Here is a 23,778-nt window from a genome sequence, read left to right as displayed (position 1 = left end):
TACAGAGCAAGCAAGTTCCAGGACAGGCTCCAAAGCTACATCTTGAAAAACAATCTCTCTCTCTCTCTCTCTCTCTCTCTCTCTCTCTCTCTCTCTCTCTCTCTGTATACATACACACACACAGAGAGAAATCTAGGTGAGAGAGAAGAGAGAGAAATGAGAGGAGAGAACGAGGAGGGACACCTGGGGCAAAAAGCCAGGCAGATGAAGAGAAGCAATGAAAGCTACACAGAAGGAAGAAATATGTCCCGAGGCAAAAGGTAGATAAAGAGAAACAGGTTAAGTTAAAAGCACTAGCCAGAAACATGCTTAAGCTAGGCCAAGTATTCAAAACTGTAAGTCTCTGTGTCATGATTTGGTGGCCCACATGATCCTGAAGGGTTTATCCGCAGCCCTTTCTCTTTCAGCCAGCACTTCACTAGAACGGTTTCGTCACCTGGTGAACAGTACTCATGTCATGAGAATTAAAAACAAATGTCCAGCATCATAGTTCTCAATAAATGGTTGCTGAAAGGTGGCCTGGACACCAGTAAACCCCACTGCTCCATAATCCTTATTTATATAACATACCGGGATCCTTTCAGGATTTCTTCAGTACTAAGTATTCACTTGGGCTGGCAAGATGATCCATGGGATAAGGACAGAAGTCACCAACTTGACAACCTGAATTTGATCCTCATGACCACATGGGACAAAGAGAACTGACTCCGAAATTTGTCCTCTGACCTCCACATGGAGCAGAGGGACACATACAACATACCCCATAAAAACAAATAAGTAAAATGTAATGGAATTAAAGTTGAAAATAGAGGCTGGTGGTGGTGGTGGCAGCACTTGGGAGGCAGAGGCAGGTGGCTCTCTATGAGATGGAGGTAGGCCTGGTACAGAGTCCCAGAATAGTCAGGATTACACAGAGAAACCCTGTCTGGATAAACAAAAAGGGGTGCAGAGTAGACTTCGGGTTAGGCACTCGCTCGGGGGTCAGGAAGTGAGGCTGTGAGCTGCAGTTCTCCCTTCGCCTCTGTCCATCCCCCTGCAGCGCTCTGCTGGCCATTAGGAAACTGTAAGCCAAGCCTCAGCGCAGGCTGTCCCTCTGTCACTATGGGCTGGGACTCAGAGGCCTCTGGCACTTGCACTGTTGTGTGAAGCGGTTTCCAAACTGGTCTCTGAACACTGTCTCCTAGGGCACAGCTAGGCATGCTAACAGGGCTGAACCGAGGGGGTGTGAGACTGAGTGCAAAGGACTGAGCCTACTGCCGGACTCAACACCAGCCCAGAAGGAGGGACCCACTGAGGCAGTCCCCAGTTTAAAGCCCTGGGCTCCATGCCTCAACCTGTGTCCCCTGCTCGACTCTAACAATGAGATTCCCCTCTGGCTAGATAAGACTAGATCATACTGACTTGGGCACTGATTCCCATGCCACCCACTCCTCACCAGGTCTGGACCACATAGTGGGCCACCAGTGCCAGCTCCCTAAAGCGGTGGAATTTGAGTGCGAAGTCATTATTTCTCTTCTAGGGTGGCTTTCCACTTCAAGGTGCGGTTTCCCTAACTCTAAAAATTCTTTTGGTGGAGCAACAAAAAGAACCCAGCTCTGCTCATTTTGGGGAACCCACACTGGTTTCGTTTTTGTTTTTGTTTACCTATTTTGCTACACAGAGATTATTGAACACCATTTAATAAAAATAAATAGTCGAAACAGAAAGCAGAGTAAATTACAATGTGCTGTGAGGGCAGAGGTTGCTGCTGGGAAGCTGATGGCAGAAGAGGCTGTGGACTTGGGGATGGGGATTCTTTGAAGGCAGAGAGAGCACGGCCGGAGAGGACAGAGAATGCAGAGCCACTTACTGTGCGCCCTCATGTGAAGTGTGAACTGGTGTGAACTGGAACTAGTGCCAGACCCCAGTGTGAAGAGGTGAACTGCCAACTGTCTGAACACAGCAACTCTGAGACAATGGACAGCTATATGCTGTCACCTGCAGAGAGCAGCCAAGGGCTAACTATTTTCTAGACCCGCCTGGGGTTTGCTTTAGATTGAGACCCTGGGCAGTGTGCCTGTGGTGCCTCCCAAGCTATGGCCCTGGCTTGGAACCTTGGTTTCTTCCATCCCATGCCACCAAGTCCAAGGGAGCTAGGGTCTGTGAATGCTCACTCTCAGGGCAAGTCTATTAATTTGACTGAAAATCAAAGGGCTCTGCCACATCCTCCTCCCTGGGGGTCAGTGGTGACTTCTAATCTAGCGAGCCTGTCCAGGCTCTTCACTTCCTCCTGCGGTTGATGATCTTCAGTTCGTCCAGTTCTTTGTCCTTCAAGTGGGACTCGGCAGTGGTCTCTGACAGCTGGAAGGGAAGCATCAGTCTGTTACAAAGGAAGCTATGTCAGGCCATGCTGCCGGCTTGCACAGCTACTCGGCCCCAAGGAAAGGCCTGCAATTCCTCGCCCAGTTGGCCTCTTCCACAGGAGAGCCTTGGCAGTCAAAGGAATTACTCATATTCAAGCCCTTGGCACTCCCATCATTTACGGCTGTGTGGCACACCACATGTGAAGGCTGAAAATGACAGATACCGGGCACTCTACAGTTAGGGGACCGTAAATCACTTTGACTTGTATTCCTCATGCAATGGCACCTAGGGAACAAGCGCCTAGGGAACAATACTGTAAAAAACGTCAGGGGAATGGGATGCTCTAAAAGTGATGCTTCTTTCCTTACCAGGATCTCTGACTAGGCTTTACAGCAGAAGGAAGTTGTCATTGATCATGAAGACAGAGGGCGATCTCTATTTCCAGAGCAAGTGTGTGGCTTGCATTAGCTCTGTGAAGTAAGAGCTACTCTGATGTGTAGTGATATCTTGTTTGTACAAATAAAGCTTGCCTGAAGATCAGAGGGTGGAGCTTACTGCTAGCTAACCATAGAGGTCTGGAGGTCTGTACAGACAAGCAGGAAGTGATAAGGTGGGAGGAAGCAGGAACTTAGTCTCTTTTCAGCTGGGAAGTTGAGTAGGTAAGATGGCTGTGGTTTTGCTCCTCCTCAATGATCTCGCAGCATGTCCCCCAGTATCTGACTCCGGGCTTTTATTATTAAGACCCATTTGAATTCATGCTACACCGAGGCCAGTTGCCCTGCTGTTGGCTAAGGTGAACAGCAGTTAGCCAGCAGGACAAGAAAGCTACCCATCAGCTCCATCACGTCTGCCATCACTATGTGCAAGCACCGCCAGGCCCAGGAGACACAAGAGACTGACATTAATTGGGTATGCACACTCAGCAGGTCTGCACTGGGCACTAACTTAGTCTCTGTGAGGCAGGATACCTCCATACCATGAACGGACACCCCCACCTGAGATGCCTTCATTATAATCTTCATTCCTGACACTACCCTGGGGCATTCGGCTCACATACTTCTTCATCCAAGAAACTCTCCCCTGGATAGACCTCTTCCCCTGGGCCAATGCCAGGCTCTGCTTATAAAGGACACCCTTCCATAGGCACAGGCATTGTGGGTATTGTTACACATCCCTGTTCCAGCTTTTAGTGGCAAGGTTGACTTTTATGTACCCAGCAAATGAGCCCTTGGGAAATCAGTTAGGTGGCTTGACTCAAGACAGAGCTTCCTTGAAGGGGACACCTAGGCGTCCCTTCCAGATTGCCTTGCTCACCATGTCCAGCAGAATGTCCACTTTCAGCCGCAAGAGATTGTTCTCTTCTTCCAGCTGCTGGTTCCGTTTGCGCAGGCGCTGAGTCTCCCTACGATCCACACCTCCACTAATCACTGTGTCTAAAGGAAGCATGGAACAGGAGTGAAAAGGGGGGATTCCTTCTGCTATCCTGATCACCAAAGCTGCAGGAGGGCCTCTCACCTGCTACCCACTGGCCATTTTCAAACTTCAGGTTTTGCCCCGCCAGGTTCATGGTAGGAGTTCCATAGTCAAGGCCCAGCTCCAATTCCCGCGTTGACCGATCTAACTGTGGTAAGAGACTATGATGGCTTAGGAAGTCACAGAACAAGAGCTCACACCCCAGCTTCTCCCATTAGTTCCAAACCCAACAAACAGGTGTCTATCCTCCCACCAGTACTTAGCACCTTTAAATATATATATAATTTATTTATTTTTGAGTCATGGTTTCACTATGTAGCCCTGGCTGTCCTGGAACTCACTATGTAGAACAGGTTGGTCTCAAACTCACAGAGATCCACCTGCCTCTGCCTCCTGAGTGCTGGGATTGAGTGTACTGCCACACCTGTCAGTACTTGAAATACTTCACAAGGCTAGATTATCAAATGATATACAGCAAACATTTAAAGAAGAGGCTAGGAAAACTGCCCAGTGGGTAAGAGTGCTTGCTGTACTAACAGGCTGACCTAGTTTTAGTTCCCAGCACCCACATAAAAAGCCAGATGTGACCACATGTGTCTATAAATCCCAGTGATGTATATACAGGGGGAGGTAGATGGGAGAAAGGAGGCTCAGTGGGGTTTGCTGGTGACAAGCCTAGGTGAAAATGACAAGTTGCAGGTTCAGAATGAGACCTGTCTCAAGGTAATAAGGCAGAGAATTACTGGTAAAGCAGGAGACCCAGTGTCCTCTTCTGGCCTCCGTGCACAAGCGCCCACCCACCCACCCACTTTAAATTATAAGAGGGAAGAACCGCTCTATTCTAAGCTTGGATGTTTCCAGAAAGGCTATATAGGCTGTAATTTGTTGTTTTTTTTAAATATTTATTTATTTATTATGTATACAATATTCTGTCTGTGTGTATATCTGTAGGTCAGAAGAAGGCACCAGACCTCATTACAGATGGTTGTGAGCCACCATGTGGTTGCCGGGAATTGAACTCAGGACCTTTGGAAGAGCAGGCAATGCTCCTTAACCACTGAGCCATTTCTCCAGCCCCTTGTTTTTTTTTTTTAAAAAAAATATTTATTTATTTATTTATTTATTTATTTATTATGTATACAATATTCTGTCTGTGTGTATACCTGCAGGCCAGAAGAGGGCACCAGACCCCATCACAGATGGTTGTGAGCCACCATGTGGTTGCTGGAAATTGAACTCAGGACCTTTGGAAGAGCAGGCAATGAGCAACCACTGAGCCATCTCTCCAGCCCCTAGGCTGTAATTTGTAAACTGAATTTTTTACATCTACTTTACAGTTCAAAGAATCCGTGTATATCTGTATACACATAAGGATACTTGGCTTTATTGATTCCCTCCTGCATCACTACATTATAATAAGGAAATTTGTAGTTTGCTTAATATGAAAGAACATAGTTGTGAAAGCATAAAATCCTAACAGTCCCTGCCAGGGCTTATTTAATGTGACAGTCAGTTTCTGTATTCATTGACAGAGCTCGCCAAAGTCTCCCGAGTCAGGCCTGGTTTCCGAGCATTCAGAAGTGAGTATGACCAGCTTTTCCAGAGAGGAGCTTTCGGCTCTGTGAGGGAGACATAAGTAGCTCAAGAAGCAGGACCAAACAATGGGTTCCAGAGCATGCACACATGTGCACACACATGCACACACATACACACAGAGCATGTGCACACACACAGACACACAGAATACATACACACTCTCAGAGAACACACAAAAAAAGGGAGGAAGTCCTTCAAGTGTGTGCTGAAATGTCTGTTGCTCAGTTGGGACTTCCTTGATCACCCTATTTAAAGGGACAGCTTTGTTTCCATGCCACCCTCCTCATTAAGATTAAGATATCTGCTCACTGCCTCTTTATTTTGCTACTGGGACTTGAATGTTCTAGGCAAGTGCTCTACCAGTGAGCTATATTCCTTGCCGTGTGTGTGTGTGTGTGTGTGTGTATTCATGTATGTGCAGGTAATGTGTGTACAGGTGTAGAGGCCAGAGAACAACATCACATGTCATTTCTCAGGCACTATCCACATTAAAAAATATCAGGTCAGGCATGGTGACACATATCTTTAATCCCAGCACTCAGAAGGTAGAGGCAGAGGCAAGTGGATCTCTGAGTTTGAGGCCAGCCTGGCCTATAGAGCAAGTTCCAGCACACCCAGGGCTATACAGAGAGACCCTCTCTCAACTTTACCCCCCACAAAAATAAAAAAATTAGCATCTAGGGTATTAGCTATCCTGATGGCATTTTCACAAGTGTGCAAAAGATTCCCTTCTCCCTTCTTCTCTGCATTTTCCTGATAACTGTCCACCATTCCCGTCTCCTCCGCCCCGCCCTTCTTCAGCACCTATGTTGAGAGACATTCTCTCAACGGCCTGAAGCTCAGCAAGCAGGCCAGGTTGGCTGGCTGGCGAGCCCCAGGGACCCTCTTGTCCTCAGCCCCATGTCTTCTTCCTGTGCCCCACCCCCATTCACATGCCATAATGCCAGGATTTTTAAATTTATTATATTTCTAACACTAGATTCATTTGTTTTATAGTTTGTATCTTGTCTCCATGCATGTATGTGCACCAAGTGCATGCTTGGTGCCTGTGGAGGGCAGGAGAGGGCAATGGGTTCTTGGACCTGGAGTTACAGATGGTCATGAAGCCCCACGTGGGTCCTGGGAATCCGACCTGGGTCCTCTGCAGGAGCAACAAGTGCTCTTAACCACTAAGCTGTCACTCCAGCCTCTGGCTAGTTTTTAAAATGTTGGTTCTGGGGACTGAACTTAGGTCCTCATATTTTCTCATCTGAGTCATCTCTCCATTCCTCTGGAATCCCCTTTAAAAAGTATTATAAATTTTGAGAGGGTCTTGTTGAGGTACCCAGGCAGGCCTTGATCTTGTAATCCTATCTCAGCCTCCCAAGTACCTGGAATTATACTACCAGGCCATGCCCCCTCTTCTTATTTCATACCCAGCACCCAAGAGACTGCCTGATGTACAGAGTTCTCAGCTAGCTGTCACAGAACTGATGGGCAGGGAAGATGACCCTGGGCAGGTGAAGCAGCATGCATATAGGAGGCTCCTGTAAGGCTGGGTGGCTGAAGCAAAAGGCGTACAGAGGACAAGGCCATGAGGACCTGGTCACTGTCCTGTAATAACAAGTCACCACTGAGCCCCCAGGACTCTGTGCACCACAGTATTTCACATTGCATTCCCTTGTCACAGCATTTGTCTGGGCGGCTCCAAAACTGCAGGGAGAGTGGGCTCTGAGCCACTCAAAGACAGATGGGTTTTGTTTTGCTTTGTTTTTTAAGACAGAGTTTCTCTGTGTAGCTCTGGCTGCCTTAAAATTCCCTCTGTAGACCAGGCTGGCCTCCAACTCAGATCCCAAGTGCTGGGATTAAAGACATGCGCCACCACCACCTGGCTCATCCTGTTTTTAAAGTTTTGTTTTTTGGTAGGGTGTGGGGTTGCACACCATTAATCCCAGAGGCAGAGGCAGGCAGTCTGAGTTTGTCCCTGTCTACATAGACAGCTTGGGTCAGCCAAGACTACACAAAGGGACTCTGTTCTCAAAGCAACAACAATAACAAAAGATTTGTTTTTATTTTATGTGTATGAGTGTTCTGCCAGCATGTAAGTAGGTGAACCTTGTAAGTGCAGTGCCACTAGAGGCCAGAAGAGGGCGCTTGATCCTTGGTAACTGGAGATACAGATGGTTTTAAGTCACCATGAGAGTGCTGGGAACCCAACCCAGGTCCCCCCCCCCCTCTGCAAGTGCAGCAAATGCCCTTAATGGCAAGTTCCTGAATTTTTTTTTTTTTTTTTGAGACAGGGTCTCTTCCTGCAGCCCTGGGTGTCCTAGAACTCTATATGTAGACCAGGCTGGTCTGGAACTCACAGTGGTCCACCAGGTTCTTTTTCCTGACTGCTGAGATTAAAAGTGTACCACTACACCCACTTGAATCTGATCTTTAAACATGACTGAAATTAATCTGAAATTAATTTTTTTTTTTTTTTTTTTTTTTTTTTTTTTTTTTGGTTTTTCGAGACAGGGTTTCTCTGCGGCTTTGGAGCCTGTCCTGGAACTAGCTCTGTAGACCAGGCTGGTCTCGAACTCACAGAGATCCACCTGCCTCTGCCTCCCAAGTGCTGGGATTAAAGGCGTGCGCCACCATCGCCCGGCCTGAAATTAATTCTTAAACAAGTTTTGGAACTAAAATATAAATCAGATTGGACAACGTCACCTGGGACCAAAATCAGAATGAGGCTGTCTGGCTGGCTGGCTGTCTTAGTGGGGTCTTGAATAAACTCCGACAGTAACTGCCACACAGGAATTTAAACTTGAGTAATAATATAAACTAAAAGAATGCTGTTGATGGCCAGGCGGTGGTGGTGCACGCCTTTAATCCCAGCACTCGGGAGGCAGAGGCAGGTGGATCTCTGTGAGTTCGAGACCAGTCTGGTCTACAAGAGTTAGTTCCAGGACAGGCTCCAAAACCACAGAGAAACCCTGTCTCGAAAAACCAAAAAAAAAAAAAACCAAAAACCAAAAAAAAAAAAAGAATGCTGTTGTTGAACAATCTTTTGAACACTGTGTTGCTCTCATTGGTTTAAGAAAGAGCTAAATGGCCAATAGCTGGACAGGAAGAGGTTAGATGGGACTTGTGGACAGGGGTGGAGTCACCAGCCAGATGCAGAGGAAGCAGGACGTGTACAAGATGAGGTAACAGGGCATGTGCAATATAGCAGCAAGTAAGTTAATAGGAATGGGTTAATTTAGGCTCTAAGAGCTAGTTAGAAACAAGCCTGAGCCACCAGTCGAGCATGTATAATTAATAAGTCTGTGTGGTTATTTGGGAGCTGGCTGGTGGCACAGAAAATTCCACCGACAGGATGCCCTCCAGTGCTATCTGTCCACCCAAGACCACCTGTGCCCCAATCCACTCACAGAATGCAGGTTGGAGAGAGAGGCCGACTTCCGAGGCGGGGTCTTCTTTGGGCTGAATATACTCCCAAAGAGAGGCATTCCTGACTTGAGGAGGAAACACCAGCACTTCCTTCTAGGGTCAAACAGATCAGTGACGTTACTTCATTGTTCTCAAATCATGGAAATATTTTAACCACTGGCAATTACCAACCCTGGCACTATCACAGGGAAGAGTTGTCCATTTAGACAGAACAGCAAAGGAAGGCTGTCTGAGGTCCCAGAAGGCCTGGCAGGAACTCCCATGTGTTGGATGCTTTTTATGTGCTGTGCAGGATGCCAATGCCTTTGCACAATCTCCTTTAACTCACAAACACCCCTTGACAAGCCCCTCCTCTTCACCCCATTTGGTTGGTGACATTTAGAAAGCTAAGGTCTTCAGTGGGAATGGGCATTTGAACCAAACTTTGTGTGGCTTCACAGTTATGTTAGCATCAGGCAAACCTGTCCCAAGTTGGCCTCACCAGAACTACAGTGTGGACCAAGGAATGAAATTTCTATCCCATAAGCCGGTCAGAGATGGACCAGGAACTCTAACTTCTGCATACACACAATTCTAAAGCTGCGAAGCTACACTGGTACTTCATTCCCAGCTGACAGTGATGCTTATCACTTGGTCCCTGTGTCAAGCCCCTTGTCCTGTTATGAGAGGTAAGGTGGTCTCAAGGAAAGGAGAGAGCCATGGTGGAACTGACAACAACACTGTCACCATTATACAGCGTCAATCCCAACCTCCTGTGCTTGTAAAAGTCACATCACTTAGCTTTTGGGAAGAGGTCAAGGGTTTTTGTTTGCTTGTTTTTTTTTTCTTCAAGACAGGATTTCTCTGTATAGTCTTGGCTCTCCTGGAACTCACTCTGTAGACCGGGCTGGCCTTGAACCCAGAGATCTGTCTGCCTTTGCCTCCTAGTGCTGGGATTAAAGGCATGTGTCACCACTGCCTGGCATCTTTCTAATTTTAAGAATAACAAATAAGGAGAAGTTTTAAAACCGGTTGCAAGGCTCCAGGGTAGTTTTTTTTAATGTATGTGTTTATGTGCTGTATGCACATGCACTGCAGGTGTGTGTGCGTGTGTCTATGTGTGTGCGTGCTTGTATGGAGTCCAGAAGAGGACACCAGGTGTGCTGCTTTATCGCCTCCTGTCACAGTCCCTTGGCAGGGTCTCTCACTGAACCTGGAGATAGACTTGTGGCCAGCAAGTCCAGACAGTCCTCTCTCTGCCCCCGACAGTGCTGGGAGTACCGGTGTGGAGTCCGCCACGGGCTTTTTCCTGGGGTGCTGGGGACTTGGATTCAGGTCACCATGCCTGTGCAGCGAGCACTCCTATTTCCTGAGCCTTTCCTCCAGTTCCCTTCAGAAATCTGGAACTCTCTCACACACACCCTTCTACAGAGTGAGTGCAAGCCGTAGCAACACCCTACGAGACTCTCTGGATGACTTTAAGATCAACTCTGCTGAGATCCTAGGTTTCTTTTTTGTTTTGTTTTTGTTTGTTGGGACAGGGTTTCTCTGTGTAGCCCTGGAGTGCACTCCGTAGACCAGGCTGGCCTCAAACTCACAGAGATACATCTGCCTTTGATCAGACACCTTTAGTCCTAGGGTTCTTTAGTGAAGCCTTCTCATAGGAAGGGCTCAGGATCAAGACAGTTATGAGGCTATACCTGGTTTCCAACCAACACCGCTGCTCACCCTCAGCGGGATCCCAGCATTTTATCGCTCAAGGGCCTCAACTGCTTTATTTTTTGTTATTGTTTTAAAATGTATGGATGTTTTCCCTGCGTGTAAGTCTGTGTACCATGTGCCTTAGGTCCGCAGATCCCTGGAACTGGTGCTACTGGCCGTCCTGAGCTGGGAATTGAATCCATCTGGTTTCTCTCCAACAGCAACTTGTGCTCTTAGACGTTGAGCCATCTCTCCAGCTCTCGAGTCTCTTAATTATAACCAGGAATAATAAAAGCACCCAGTTTGTAGGCGAGGAGTGTTTTCTTATTTACAAGTTGTTGGAGCATTTGATGCTCACCATAACCCTGGGAAGCAGATCAAGCTGTGCCCCTCTACAGGGAACTGTACTTATTGTGCGAAGCTTTAGTTCGCATCAGGTTATAAAATGCATTATCTTCACTCCGACAAGAAAGTAAAGGGAGAATCTTTGGTTCTCAAAGGCAAAAGGGTCAGCCAGTTGCGTGTCTGCAGGCGCACAGGCCACAGGACCATAGGAGTTCAGTACCAGTTAGGAGAAATCCTTCAGGTGATGGGTCAAAAACACCGTCCCAGGATGCGAGTCACCGTCGCAGGATGCGCCCGCAAACCACCCGGCTTGGCCGCCACCCTCTCTAGGTGAACCTGGGCGCCCCCTACTCCCGGGCTGGCCCCGGCCTTCGCCCAGCGCTCCCAGACGTACCTGGCGCGTCTGGGAAGCCGGAGTCCAAAGCTCTCCCCAAGCCTTCCGCAAGGATACGCCCACGTCGCGTCAACCGTCGAGAAGGCAATTGGCCGGCGCCGGGTTCCCATCGCGCGCATGCGCGGCGGCTATGGCCTCTACCACTGAGGGTGAAGGGGGAGCCATGTCCCAGAGGAGCCTCCGCGGAGCACCGGGGCTCCCGCGGGTTCCCTCTGCTTCAGCGAGCGCGGAAGACCTTGGGAAAGTGTTCTGGAGTTACTCTTACGCCAAATGGTGTAGGCCGCGAGAGTAGTACCCCCTTAGACACGTTGGTCTAGCCCCCAGGTAGCGCCGCCGTCGCCATGGTAACCGCGTGTGGCAGCCACTGGGCCAGCTCAGGGCTGCATTATTGTGGAAAAGGAGTGTGTAGTGACCCGGGCTGGACTCACAGTAGCAAAATGGCCTGCTCTTCGGCTGCCCCGCCCCGGCCACAAAGCAAAATACGCTGCTTTTCGGTGGTTTGGGGTCCCGGGTGCCAGCGGCCATCCGGAGCTCCGTTGGGTCACCGGAGGGACCCGTGGCGGAACCCGCCCTGAGGCTTTGGGATTCTCCCGAAGCTTTCAGGTAAGACAGACGAACAGACAGAGGACGACTGCTTGCCAGCAGCAAACTGGCTCCTGCCAGATCTGCCTCCTCCTCATGCCCACGAGCATGAAACTGAGGTCCAGGAAGGTCACCCAGTGAACAAGGAATCCCCTCCAGAATTCCTCAAGTCCTAATGGCGTGTATTGGGTGTGCTCTGTTTGGTAAAGTAAATGAAACGCGCCATCCAGGAGATGTTTCCTGGTGGCCTAGTGGGTGCACTAGGTGTCATCCCAGCCATAGTAAAGGATAAGACCAAAGTGCAAGCCGTTTTCCTCTTTTGCCACGCTGCATTAGAAGAGAGAGTTTCACGATCAAAATTAACCGTATCTAAAATTAACCATTCCCTGGTTCAAGAGAAACATAAAGTAGAGCACATTTGTAATTTACGGTCATTCTAGCAGTTTTTTGTTGTTGAGCCCTGAGCCTTGGGAACGCAGATCCCGTGCTTCACCGATGAGGTGTACCCAAAGCACCTTTCACTGGGCAGCCCAGGCTTCCCCGGGGGTTCTCAGCTCATCCTGCTTCAGCCTCTTAATGCTGGATTACAGACATACTCTAAACCTGGCTTCAGCCCCTACAGTTTTTTCCTTTTTTTTTTTTTAATAGATTTGGGATTTGAAACTTGGGCTCACTTTGTAGTTCTGGCTGGTCTCCAAATCCTCCTGCCTCTGTCTCTAGAGTACTGGAGACTGAAGGCTAGTGCTACCACACCTGACCCTACGCTGTTAAAAGTAAAATCAAGGGCTGGAGAGATGGCTCAGTGGTTAAGAGCATTGCCTGCTCTTCCAGAGGTCCTGAGTTCAATTCCCAGCAACCACATGGTGGCTCACAACCATCTGTAAAGGGGTCTGGTGCCGTCTTCCGGCCTGCAGGCATACACACAGACAGAATATTGTATACATAATAAATAAATAAAAAATATTTTAAAAAAAAAGTAAAATCAAAACAGATTAACTTGACTACTGCTTTATTTAACTCGGTTTTTCCAAAAATATGCTTAATCATATTGATTGATTGATTGACTGGTTTTTAATTTTAAAATAAAATTTACCTTCTTCGGTCACACTAACCAAATTTAAGAACTTTGTTTTCACATGTGGCTAATGGCTGCCGGGATGGGCAGTATCTCTGGAGCCTTCGTCTGGCCTTATTGCTTTCTCTTCTCTCCTTTAACCAATTAACTCCTGCTCTTCCTGCATCACCATTGACCTCTCTAACAAGGTCGAAACAAACTGTCGAAATGCTTAAGAAGCAGAGGCAGGGATCTCTGTGAGTTGGAGGCCAGCCTGGGCTAACTAGCAAGTCCCAGGCCAACCAGCAGGGCTACATAGTGAGACCCTGCCTCAAAAGAAGCTAAAGAGAGCACACTATGTCATCTCATACCCATCCCTGTGGACCGCCTCTGGAAGCAGTATGAGTCTTAACTCGTCGTCATACGCATAACTTTTATAAATTACAATTTATAGTTATGCACTTATTTTAATTCTACAAGTCTACCCCAATAGCCCACCCCACTAGGGGGACTTGGATCCAGTCTAACTTAGTTGACCCTCTTGTGTACAGTTAGAGCACTCTTGCTAGTCTGTGGGAGGTCCTTAGTAGTCATTGAGTGCTGAAAGTTGACAGTGAACCCAAGTCTGACTCCACAGTCTGCATTTTCAAATCCCAGCTGCCAGAATGCCCCCAGGGGAAAGTTTCTTGGCACCCACTCATCCACGCTCAGCACCTGGCACCGTGCTTGCCACAGGGCAGCTTTCAGTGAAGCTGACTCTCCCTCCTCTACAAGCTACGACTGTGCTCCCGAGCACACGTACCCTTAAATGGTATGAGGAAGAATTCAGCCTGGAGCAGTGTGTGTATTTTAAACATTCCTCTTTAGAAACACGCTACTCAGTTCTCACATTGGCATGAGTAATAGCGTTAGGCTAAAGCTGGAAGCTTCCGACAGAGTCATCTGAGCCTAGCTCCTCAGAGAACAGAGTGTAATTTTCCAGCCCTTCTGGGGAATGGGTAGGAGGACAATGAGAAGCCCTAAAACGCAGCTGCCTCCTCTCACCTCTCCCTGTTCGACCTGCCGGCTAAAGACTAGGAGCAAAGGGCAAGAAACAGTACTGACCTGGGCCTAGGTCAGTCTTCCCTTCCATCCAATGGGCTTGGTCAGGGTCATGGGTTGGTATGGAGCGATCCCTGCAACCACCAAGACCAGCGGAGTCAGATCAGAGGGAGATACACAGGTAGTTCAATTCAACAGGACTCAGTAGCTGGTCTTGGCTCACACTTCAAGAGTCTGACCCTAAGTAGTTTCTTTTAGGCACATTTAAGCACAGCACAATTAGTAAAAAGAAGTTTCCTGGTGATAATTAACTCAATCCCACGGGTACAACAAAGCTTAAGATAGGACTGCGTCAAAACTCTTTGTAAAGTGTAAGTAACATCTTCCGGGAAAATGGGTTCTATAGAAAACTGAGAAAAAAAGTTCAAGATAACTTATGTGATAAGGGTCTGGAGGGCAGCGCTGCAGATGGACTGATGTGATAACATATGTGACATGTGATAAGGGTCTGGAGGAGGACGGTGCTGTAGATGGACTGATGTGATAACATATGTGACATGTGATAAGGGTCTGGAGGAGGACGGTGCTGTAGATGGACTGAGACAGACAAGCTCCAGGGTCTGTTGGTCAGTGCGGTCTGACCACACAGATAGTGCAGAGGTCACCAGGCTGTTAACTATGTCAGTGCCTTCTGGGTGGGAAAACAGGTTGTGTGCTCCCCTTGGAAGATAAGCCCTGTGTGTTTAACCTTCCTGGTTTCCCTAGTGCGTCCGTGTGAGCACAAGAACCTACATCCTTCCCATAGGACAGTTTGCGATAGGCAACTTCTTCCAAAAAAACCCCAAAAAACCAAAAACAAAAAAGACAAAAACAAGTATTGAGTGATTAATTGTAGTGATTGCCCCTGGAGTAATTCTACTATGTAGTACAGATAATAGAAACCCAAAGATAGATATTGGGGTTCAAGCTGAAAGATCAGAGAAGCAAAGCAGCCAACCACTGAAGAGCTCTTATCTCTAAGAAATCTTCAGACTGAAAAGGGAATGAGTTCCTGTCTCATCTCGCCTTCTATTCCCCTTTAGTTCTGGGATTAAAGGCATGCACCACCACCACCGCCTGACCTCTATGGCTAACTAGTGTGGCTGCTGGGATTAAAGGTGTGTACCACCACTGCCTGGGCTGTATGGCTGACTGGTGTGGCTAGCTTTGCACTCTGGTCTGCAGGCAAGCATTATTTGTTAGATCATAAACAAAATATCACTATACTCCTAATGGAGAAAAACAGAAGTGAGTCATTCCAGTTCAGGTTTTCTTTTTTGAGACAAGGTTTGGTGAGGTAGCCAAAGCAGGCCTTGAACTCTTGATCCTCCTTCCTGAGTCCCATCACTTACCTTGCTGGGGTTTTAGGCATGTGCCACCATAGCCAGCTACCAGTTATATATATTAAGTGCTGTAATAGGTTAAAGTAGCCACATAAAAGGGTCTACTCTATGGTCCTGGTGACCTGGACTAATCCCGGGTCTTTCTAAAGATGATGTATCACCTGGGACTAAGTCCATAGATGGGACCTCATACACAAAGACACAAGGGCAATAAGAGCACAGCATGACCTGACTGAGCCGGTCCCCAGTGCTCATCACACAGGCCTGACAACCTGAGCGCTCTCCCTGGAACCCAGCTGGAAGGAGGAAGCTGACTGCATGAGGTTGTCTTCTGATCTCCTCGTGTGTACCATTGCTATATGTATTCCTGCGCCCATTAATAAAGATCTTCTTAAAAGAACATATCATGACAGGGAACCAGAAAGAAGTCTGTGGGCCAGGCCTCTGGAGTGCAAAAATTGGGAGAAGAGTGGGAAGGGAGACTGAACTGGGGGAGCAGGGTGCAGGAAGGAGTGGTAGGTAGACCTAGGTTGGTTTCTCCATGACCTTAGCTCCCTCCTTTCATTCTGTATGAGCTGCGTGAGGACAAGATCTAAGACTCTGGCTTCCCCATCCCCACGTCTTATACTCTGGATGTGGAGGGAGATACATGTTATAGGACTGGACTCAGGAGACAGGCCAGAGTGTCCTAAAAGTTAGGGACAAAGGGCTGGGCAGTTTTCTATGGATACAGAAAGCCCTAGAAGGCTTGTGCTGAGGAGGACGGTTGTCCTACGGTTATAACTCCTGAGAGCTGCAATGAGTCATGGGGTCACATGTGACAGGGTGAGACAATGCAAAGGTTCCTCCATCTTGTATTTGTTTGTTTATTTTGATTTTTGAGACAGGGTTTCTCTGTGTTACAGCCCTAGCTATCCTGTAACTTGCTCTGTAGAACAGGCTGGCCTTGGACTCACAGAGATCTGCTTGCCTCTGCCTCCCAAGTGCTGGGATTAAAAGCATGCACCACTACTGGCCAGCCCATCTTGTATTCTTGCTGAAGCCATTTCAGGTTTAACAAGAATTTGTTCTTCTTGATAGAGAATCCCATGGAAAATTACCCAGCCCTGTTCTAGGAACCCAAGGTTGGGATGTCCTAGCTAATTTGACTTCTGTTAAATTGTCTGTCAGTGTGGAAATCCCTCCAGCTAAGTGCTTACCATAGCTTCTGTTAAAACTGCTTACTGCTGCAAAGCAGCTGCTGGGTGAGATGCCAGGATTCTGCCTTTAAAAACTCTGTGTTCTGCACACTCGAGGCCACACCTGGGCCCTTGAATACCTGAGTGTAGTCCCAACTGGCTGGAATAAAGACATTCTATTGACTGTTACCTGTGTCTGAGTGGTCCTCTCTGGTGGCCTCCCTGTAGCACCTCTCCAAATCTTGTCTTAAAACTCAGGTCCAGAAACGCAAAGAGATTTGGTTTCATTTATAGTTGGAATGCTGACTTGCAGAGTGGTCTGGAGCCCTGGGTTTTCCAGTCCCCTAACCTCCACCCCCCGCATCTCCCCCTTCCTCCAGGTTTCTCTGTGTAGCTTTGACTGTTCTGGAACTCACTCTATAGACCAGGATGGCCAAGAACTCACAGAGATCCACCTACCTCTGTCTCTATTCTTTTTTTTTTTTTTTCGAGACAGGGTTTCTCTGTGATTTTGGAGCCTGTCCTGGAACTAGCTCTTGTAGACCAGGCTGGTCTCGAACTCACAGAGATCCGCCTGCCTCTGCCTCCCGAGTGCTGGGATTAAAGGCGTGCGCCGCCACCACCCGGCCTCTGTCTCTATTCTTAAGACTAAGTCAGGGCTGCCACAGAGCTCTGCAGATAATGCCTGCAGCCAAGACTGATGACCTGAGTTTGATCTCTGGAACCCACTGATGGAAAGAGACTTGTCTCCCACACCTTGTCTTTTGACCTCTACACACACTGGAGCATGTGAACTCACCAAAAAAAAAAAAAAAATTAAAAAACATAAAACGGAAAAGTTAAAAGTTTCTATAAGAATCAGTACATGGCCGGGCGGTGGTGGCGCACGCCTTTAATCCCAGCACTCGGGAGGCAGAGACAGGCGGATCTCTGTGAGTTCGAGACCAGCCTGGTCTACAAAGGGAGTTCCAGGACAGGCTCCAAAGCTACAGAGAAACCCTGTCTCGAAAAACCAAAAAAAAAAAAAAAAAAGAATCAGTACATGGCCGGGCGGGGGTGGCGCACGCCTTTAATCCCAGCACTCGGGAGGCAGAGGCAGGCGGATCTCTGGGAGTTCGAGACCAGCCTGGTCTACAAGAGCTAGTTCCAGGACAGGCTCCAAAACCACAGAGAAACCCTGTCTTGAAAAGACCAAAAAAAAAAAAAAAAAAAAAGAATCAGTACATGGGGGCTGGAGAGATGGCTCAGTGGTTAAGAACACTAGCTGCTCTTCCAGAGGTCGTGAGTTCAATTCCCAGCAACCACATGGTGGCTCTCAACCATCTGTAATGAGATCTGATGCCCTTTTCTGGCATGTGGGCACACACATGGAGGCAGAATGTTGTATACATAATAAATAAATAAATCTAAAAAAAAATAAGGGGACAGGTGACAATCTAGTTCATTCCACACAAGCACCACACATATGTGTATATTTTTTAAAACTGTGGTTTCAAAGGTGGAAATTACTTTGCTAACATGATACAGATGTAAAGGATGAGGTCATGGCGAGGCTATTGAGGGGGAAGACAACTGCATAAAACAGTTAACTTTGGGGCTGGAGAGATGGCTCAGTGGTTAAGAGCATTGCCTGCTCTTCCAAAGGTCCTAAGTTCAATTCCCAGCAACCACATGGTGGCTCACAACTATCTGTAATGAGGTCTGGTGCCCTCTTCTGGCCTGCAGACATACACACAGACAGAATATTGTATACATAATAAACAAATAAATATTAAAAAAAACCCCAGTTAACTTTGAGTAAATATTTTTGCATCCATTTGGAAAAAAAAATAAAGGACTTCCCAAACAAAAGCCTTTCTTCCTGCTTAATTGTGTGCACCGCGCCTTGTCATCCTCGTTCAGCGGGCTGTTGTGAGCATCTTTCCGCTTTTGTTTCCTGAGATGGTTTCATGCCATTTTATCCTTGCAGGCTGCCTGGATAAAGAACAAGGTTGGAGTGGGAAAAGAGAGGAAACTTCCTGCCTGCCAGTTTACAAGAACCTGACTAATGGAATCTGCCAAGAAGATGGATGTCATCAATGTCACTGCCTTGCCCATGATACCACTGGATGAACACCAGGTGGTCTCTGTCAATGCCCGGAAAGTACAGGAGAATTCTTTGAGGAAACAGTTGCAAGACCATCCCCCCAGTATCCTTCCAAAGCTGCCACTCACGGTCAGACCAAGTACCTCTCATGGTGTAATGAATGCTTAGGTTCATATATATTACCTGTTAGCCCACTCTACATACCATGGTAATTTTTTCTGAGCATGGAAGTCCTATTTGCCTCTAAAGGAATGTGATGTTTGGAAGAGTTGTTTAACTTGAGGTTTAACATGTATATATATATGGCTTTTCGAGACAGGGTTTCTCTGTGTAACAGCCGTGGCTATCCTGGAACTTGCTTTGTAGACCAGGCTGACCTTGAACTTAGAGAGAACCATCTGTTTCTACCTCCCAAGTGCTGGGATTTAAGGTGTGTGCCACCACCTCCTGGCTGAGGGTTATTTTTTAAGCAGAGGGCACTCAAAAAGAAGATGCCCAGGTCAGATCTGTTAAAAGAGGGGGAAAGTTTTGTATTGGCTCCGCTTACTCTTCCTTCCTAGGAATTAGGGCTGTGGACACAACAGGCAGCAACTAGGAAGTCAGGAGCTAGGCCTCTGTCCCCAGAGAGCTGAGCCCACCACTCAGATCCTTCATTTCCTCTGGTTGACCTCCCCTCTCCTCACCGGCTAGCCCACTACTCAGGCTCAGTCTGCCCCTCTGGCATCCACCCAGGCTCTGCCTGCCCCTGCTCTCTCCCTGGTCTCGCCTTCACCGACCCTCCTCTCTCCACTGAACTGTTTCCCTGCCGCACAGACCCCATCTCAGAGTCCATCCCACAAATAGGTTTTAAGTCTTGCTGCCGCCAGGCAGCCTACATCTTCCACTCTGCCTCCCTCCCCACATTCCTCTCCCCGACCCTTCTTGAGACACCAGCTAGTGTGATCCCATCTGGATCTGGATACTTTCTTGGGGCTCTTTCTAATGCCTTTCTTAATTCCACACTCGACTTGGCCTTGTCATTATTACACGTCCCTCTTGGTGTCTTCACTTTCCAAGTGCCATTCTCACCGATAAGAACCCTTGAGGTTAATGAAAGGGAGAGCGAGCCTGCTTTACGGGGAAGGAGGGAGTGACAGGATTCTGAGGTTTATCGAGGCATGAGGCTATCAGATAAGGTAGAACCAGTTGGACTCAAAGAGAGGTTCAATTGAGAGACGATGATAGCAGGTGCCCCTTGTCCCAGTCATCCCACACCTGAAAATCTCTCTTAAAGAAATATCCCAGGAGCCGGGTGGTGGTGGTGCATGCCTTTAATCCCAGCACCTGAGAGGTAGAGGCAGGTGGATCTCTGTGAGTTCCAGACCAGCCTGGTCTACAGAGCAAGTGCCAGGACAGCTGGGTTTGTTACACAGAGAAACCCTGTCTTGAGAAATCAAGAAAAAAAAAAAGAAAGAAAGACAAAAGAGGCTGGATGACTCTGCTATCAAGAGTGTTCACTGCTCTGGGCCCAGTTACAAGCGCCCACATCAGGCTGCTCACAGCCACCCCTAACTGACCCCAGGGGATTCACAGGCACTAGCATGCACATACGTACACTCACTCAGGCACAAGCATACATGCATAAAATTAAAACATCTTAAAAAAAAAGAGTATTCCAAAATTTGAAACCTCTCTGTGCCATGCTCACCCCAGCTTTGTTTGCTGTTGAGAGAGGCTGTAAGTGGCTTACAGAGCAACAGCCCAGCAATAGGAAATCTCGCTGAGGTGTGCGTTCTAAGTGGCCCGTTATTATGTGGCCGTCGGGTACGTTCTTGTGGAAGAGAAGTCATGGACGTGAGCCAGGCATCCGTTGACAGTGTGATTATACTTGCACGGAATACTGGAAGGCAAGCTGGTGCAGGGGCGCATGCCTGAGGCAGGGGGATGGCTACACAGACAAACAAACAAAACCCGAAAAAGAAAGCTCTCGAGACTCCATCAGAGGGACTGGAAAGGTGGCTCAGTAGCTAAGAGCACTAGCTGTTCTTCCAAAGAGCCTGGGTTCAATTCCCAGCTCACAACTGTCTGTAACTCCAATTCTAGGGGATTTGATACCTTCACACCAATGCACATAAAATAAAGCTAAGTAAATTTTTAAAAAAGACTCCAACAGAGAGGCTGGAGGCAGTGTGGACAACTTTTTCCTTGGTTAGTACTTTACAAGGTGGCTACAACACTTATTTTTCTCCTCCATCTCCTTTTCTCTTCCTCTTTGTTCTTTTTTTAAAAGATTTATTTATTAATTATATATACAGCATCTGCCTGCATGTATCTCTGCAGGCCAGAAGAGGGCACCAGGTCTCACTATAGATGGCTGTGAGCCACTATATAGTTGCTGGAAATTGATCTCAGGACCTCTGGAAGAGCAGTCAGTGCTCTTAACCTCTGAGCATCTCTGAGCCATCTCTGAGCCCTTCCTCTTTGTTCTTGACGTTGTTTGTCTGCTTGCTTTTTTCTTTTTTTGTTTTTATTTTAGACAGGATATACATTATAGCCCTGGCTAACCCAGAGATTACTATGAAGCCCAGGCTGGCCTCAAATTCATGGCACCCCTTCTGCCTCAGCCTCCTAAATGCTGGAATCACAGAGATGAGTGCTCACACCGGTTCATAAATTTTCATTTATAATTTACAAAGTGATTCACTTAGACTTGATGAAGTCAGGAATGTTGGCAGAAGGAATGAGTCAGTAGAGAGATGGTGTAGCCTGGACACCTTCCTGGCCGACGAGACCCCTCTGCCATGGGTGCCTGCTCGCCTCCTGGAGTTTCCTTAGCAACTTGCCTCCCAGCATGCATCATTGGCTCCATGAGTCAGGTGAACCAGAAGATTACTGAGATAGACCTGGGACCCAGCCTGTGGGTCAGCCTCTCGGTGAGTTGAAGCAGATACTGGAGCTCAGGCAAGGCCTTTGGGAAGAAAGGGTTCTAGGGAGAGTCATTCGAGGTGTGCCCTGCAGGCTCTGTACCCCTCCAAACACATGTTTGTACAGTTGAGGTTTCAAAGTTCACTTTTAAAAAATTAGCCGACTTTAAAAAAAGTATGTATGTGTGTGTATGCCACGTGTGCATGGGTGCTTTTGGAGGCCAGAAGAGGGCGCTTGGTCTCCCGGAGCTGGAGTTACAGGTAGTTCTGAGTCAATGTGGAAGGCCCTGAACTTGGGTCCTCTCAAAGAACAGCAGGAGCTCTTAACTGCTGGGCTCTCTCTCTAGCTCCAGCAGGCTGCTTCTTAAGAGAAGTTTTTAAATTTGCAGTGAACATATATACCATACGCCCCACCCTCACACATGTGTAACCTGCCCCATCAACCTCTCCATACCTCAGTTATAATCAGCAAACCCTTCCTGCCCCCAGCATTACTGCCGACCCCCTTACTTTATCTTAGGCTTCCCTCCTGATGAGTGTGGACCATGCGCAATGATGTGTATCATCTGCCTCTGCAGTGCATAGGGAATAGCCTCATGCCCCAGCTACGCACACCGCCCTTTGTCTCCCTTCCCTCCCAACCTCTGGCTGCCACTGGTCTACTTCTCGTCTGTTTCAACCCTAAAGAATGCTGTGACCTTGGAATCCTGCAGTGTAGCTTGAGGCATCACTTAGTAATGCACCTTGAAGGTTCTTCCTTGGCTTTCCACGGATAGCCCATTCCTTTCCAGCTTTTGCTAATACCCCATTATCTGGATGTACAGCAGTTTGTTGATCTACTCCCCTCCTTGGGCATATTGGTTACTCTCGTGCTTTGGAAACTAAGACTAAAGCCGGACATCCCTGTGCAAGCTATCACTGTGAGTGCAGCTGTTTTGGGTAAATACCAAAGGACACACTATCAAAGCCGCTTCCAAGGTGTTACAGTCTTTCCACCAGTGAGCTCTGGGGTTCCTTTGCTTGGAATCCTCACCAGCACCTGGTGGTATTGGTGTTCTGAACTTGGCTGTCCTGGTAGGTGTATGGTAGGGTTTCACATGATGATCAGACAACACAGGTTGTGGCATCTTTTCATTGCTTTTTCATCATTCCTATATCTCCTCCTCCTTTTTGAAACAGGGTTTCTCTATGTAGCCCTGGCTGTCCTAGAACTCTCTCTGTAGACCAGGCTGGCCTGGAACTCTGAGATCTGCCTGCCTCTGCTGCCAAGTGCTAGGATTAAAGGCGTGTGCCACCTCCGCCCAGCTTTCTCTGTCTTTTTTGATGAGAATGGGGTTTTTAATGTTTTGTTTGTTTGTTTTCCAAGACAGAGTTTCTCTTTGTAACAGCTCTAACTGTCCTGGAACTTGCTCTGTAGACCAGACTTGAGCTCAGAGATCCGCCTGCCTCTGCCTCCTGAGTGCTGGGATTGAAGACATGCACACCAGTGCCCAGTGGGGTTCTCAGTGTTAATTGTCAACTTGACAGTGTAGGGAGATTGGCCTCTGTTGATGTCTTTGGGAAGCTGTGTTGATTATATAGTTGAGGGGGGGCACCCTGCCCACTATGGATGGCACCCACATGCTGGAATCCTGGACTCTGTTAATGGAGAATAGGTACTGGGCACACATTCAGCGTGCTCTGCTTTCCAACTGGGAATGCAATGTGCCTGCTGCTCTGAGCACCTGCTGCTGTGAACTCTTGGCTATTCAGGGCTATCCTTCTGTGCTGGGCTAGCCTCCGGAGCTGGGCTTGCCTCCTGTGCTGGGCTAGCCTCCTGAGCTGGGCTAGCCTCCTGAGCTGTGAGCTGCAATAAGATGCTTTTATCAGATTATTCTACCACAGCGATGGGCTGGGGTGGGGAATTAAAACATGAGGTGTTTCCTAGGTCATAGGCCCATCTTTAAAAATTGAGCTACTAGTTCTCTTGTTTTTATAGTTAGATAAATCTTTTATTGGGCATACCTTTTGCAAACATTTTACCCCAGTCTGTAGCTTGTCATTTCATTGTTTTGACAATGTCTGAGGAAGACAGATATTAAAAATGTCAATGACTTTCCACTTCATCTTTGGCCTTTGGTTCCATGTCTAAAAAGTCACTGTCAGTCCCAGGGTTACTTGGGAGCTCCGACCTTATCCGCTATGGCTTTAGAGTTTTACATTGTACATTTAGGATGGTGGATGGTGGCTCATCTTGACTTGGCTTCTGTGACCCCTGCAGTTTTCACCTCTATTCATCCACGCTGCCCCAGCAGCTCCTCAGCAATG

At 47.8% G+C, this 23,778-nt stretch overlaps 2 protein-coding genes across 3 annotated transcripts in view; one reads left to right on the top strand and one right to left on the bottom strand.

Annotated features, from left to right (window-relative positions):
- Window positions 1-1,631: 1,631 nt before the first annotated feature.
- On the bottom strand, window positions 1,632-11,348 carry Cby1 (chibby family member 1, beta catenin antagonist). 2 transcript variants are annotated; one of them, XM_041672399.1, is made up of 5 exons: window positions 11,246-11,290; window positions 8,808-8,916; window positions 3,859-3,964; window positions 3,658-3,776; window positions 1,632-2,340 (listed from the first exon to the last, which is right to left on the bottom strand). In XM_041672399.1, the coding sequence occupies exons 2-5, from the start codon at window positions 8,883-8,885 to the stop codon at window positions 2,260-2,262; spliced, it is 384 nt and encodes a 127-aa protein (XP_041528333.1). In that variant the 5' UTR covers window positions 8,886-8,916; window positions 11,246-11,290; the 3' UTR covers window positions 1,632-2,259. The 2 variants fall into 2 exon arrangements, with proteins under 2 accessions (XP_041528333.1, XP_041528332.1); XM_041672398.1 differs by having other exon boundaries at window positions 1,633-2,340; window positions 8,808-8,919; window positions 11,246-11,348.
- A 276-nt stretch (window positions 11,349-11,624) lies between these two features.
- Fam227a (family with sequence similarity 227 member A) overlaps window positions 11,625-23,778 on the top strand; it is a 56,292-nt gene continuing 44,138 nt past the window's right edge. The window contains exons 1-3 of the mRNA XM_041672547.1: window positions 11,625-11,848; window positions 18,452-18,671; window positions 21,374-21,480. Of these exons, the coding sequence (XP_041528481.1) occupies window positions 18,530-18,671; window positions 21,374-21,480 (249 nt within the window). The 5' untranslated portion in view covers window positions 11,625-11,848; window positions 18,452-18,529. The remainder of the gene's footprint in view (window positions 11,849-18,451; window positions 18,672-21,373; window positions 21,481-23,778) is intronic.

Source organism: Microtus oregoni, unplaced genomic scaffold (genome assembly GCF_018167655.1).
Source record: "Microtus oregoni isolate MIOR12 unplaced genomic scaffold, Mior012 000022F_ref0000154, whole genome shotgun sequence".
NCBI classification, from domain to species: Eukaryota; Metazoa; Chordata; class Mammalia; order Rodentia; family Cricetidae; genus Microtus; species Microtus oregoni.
Note: the sequence above shows the minus strand (reverse complement) of the source record. Positions and strands in the feature narration are given on the sequence as shown.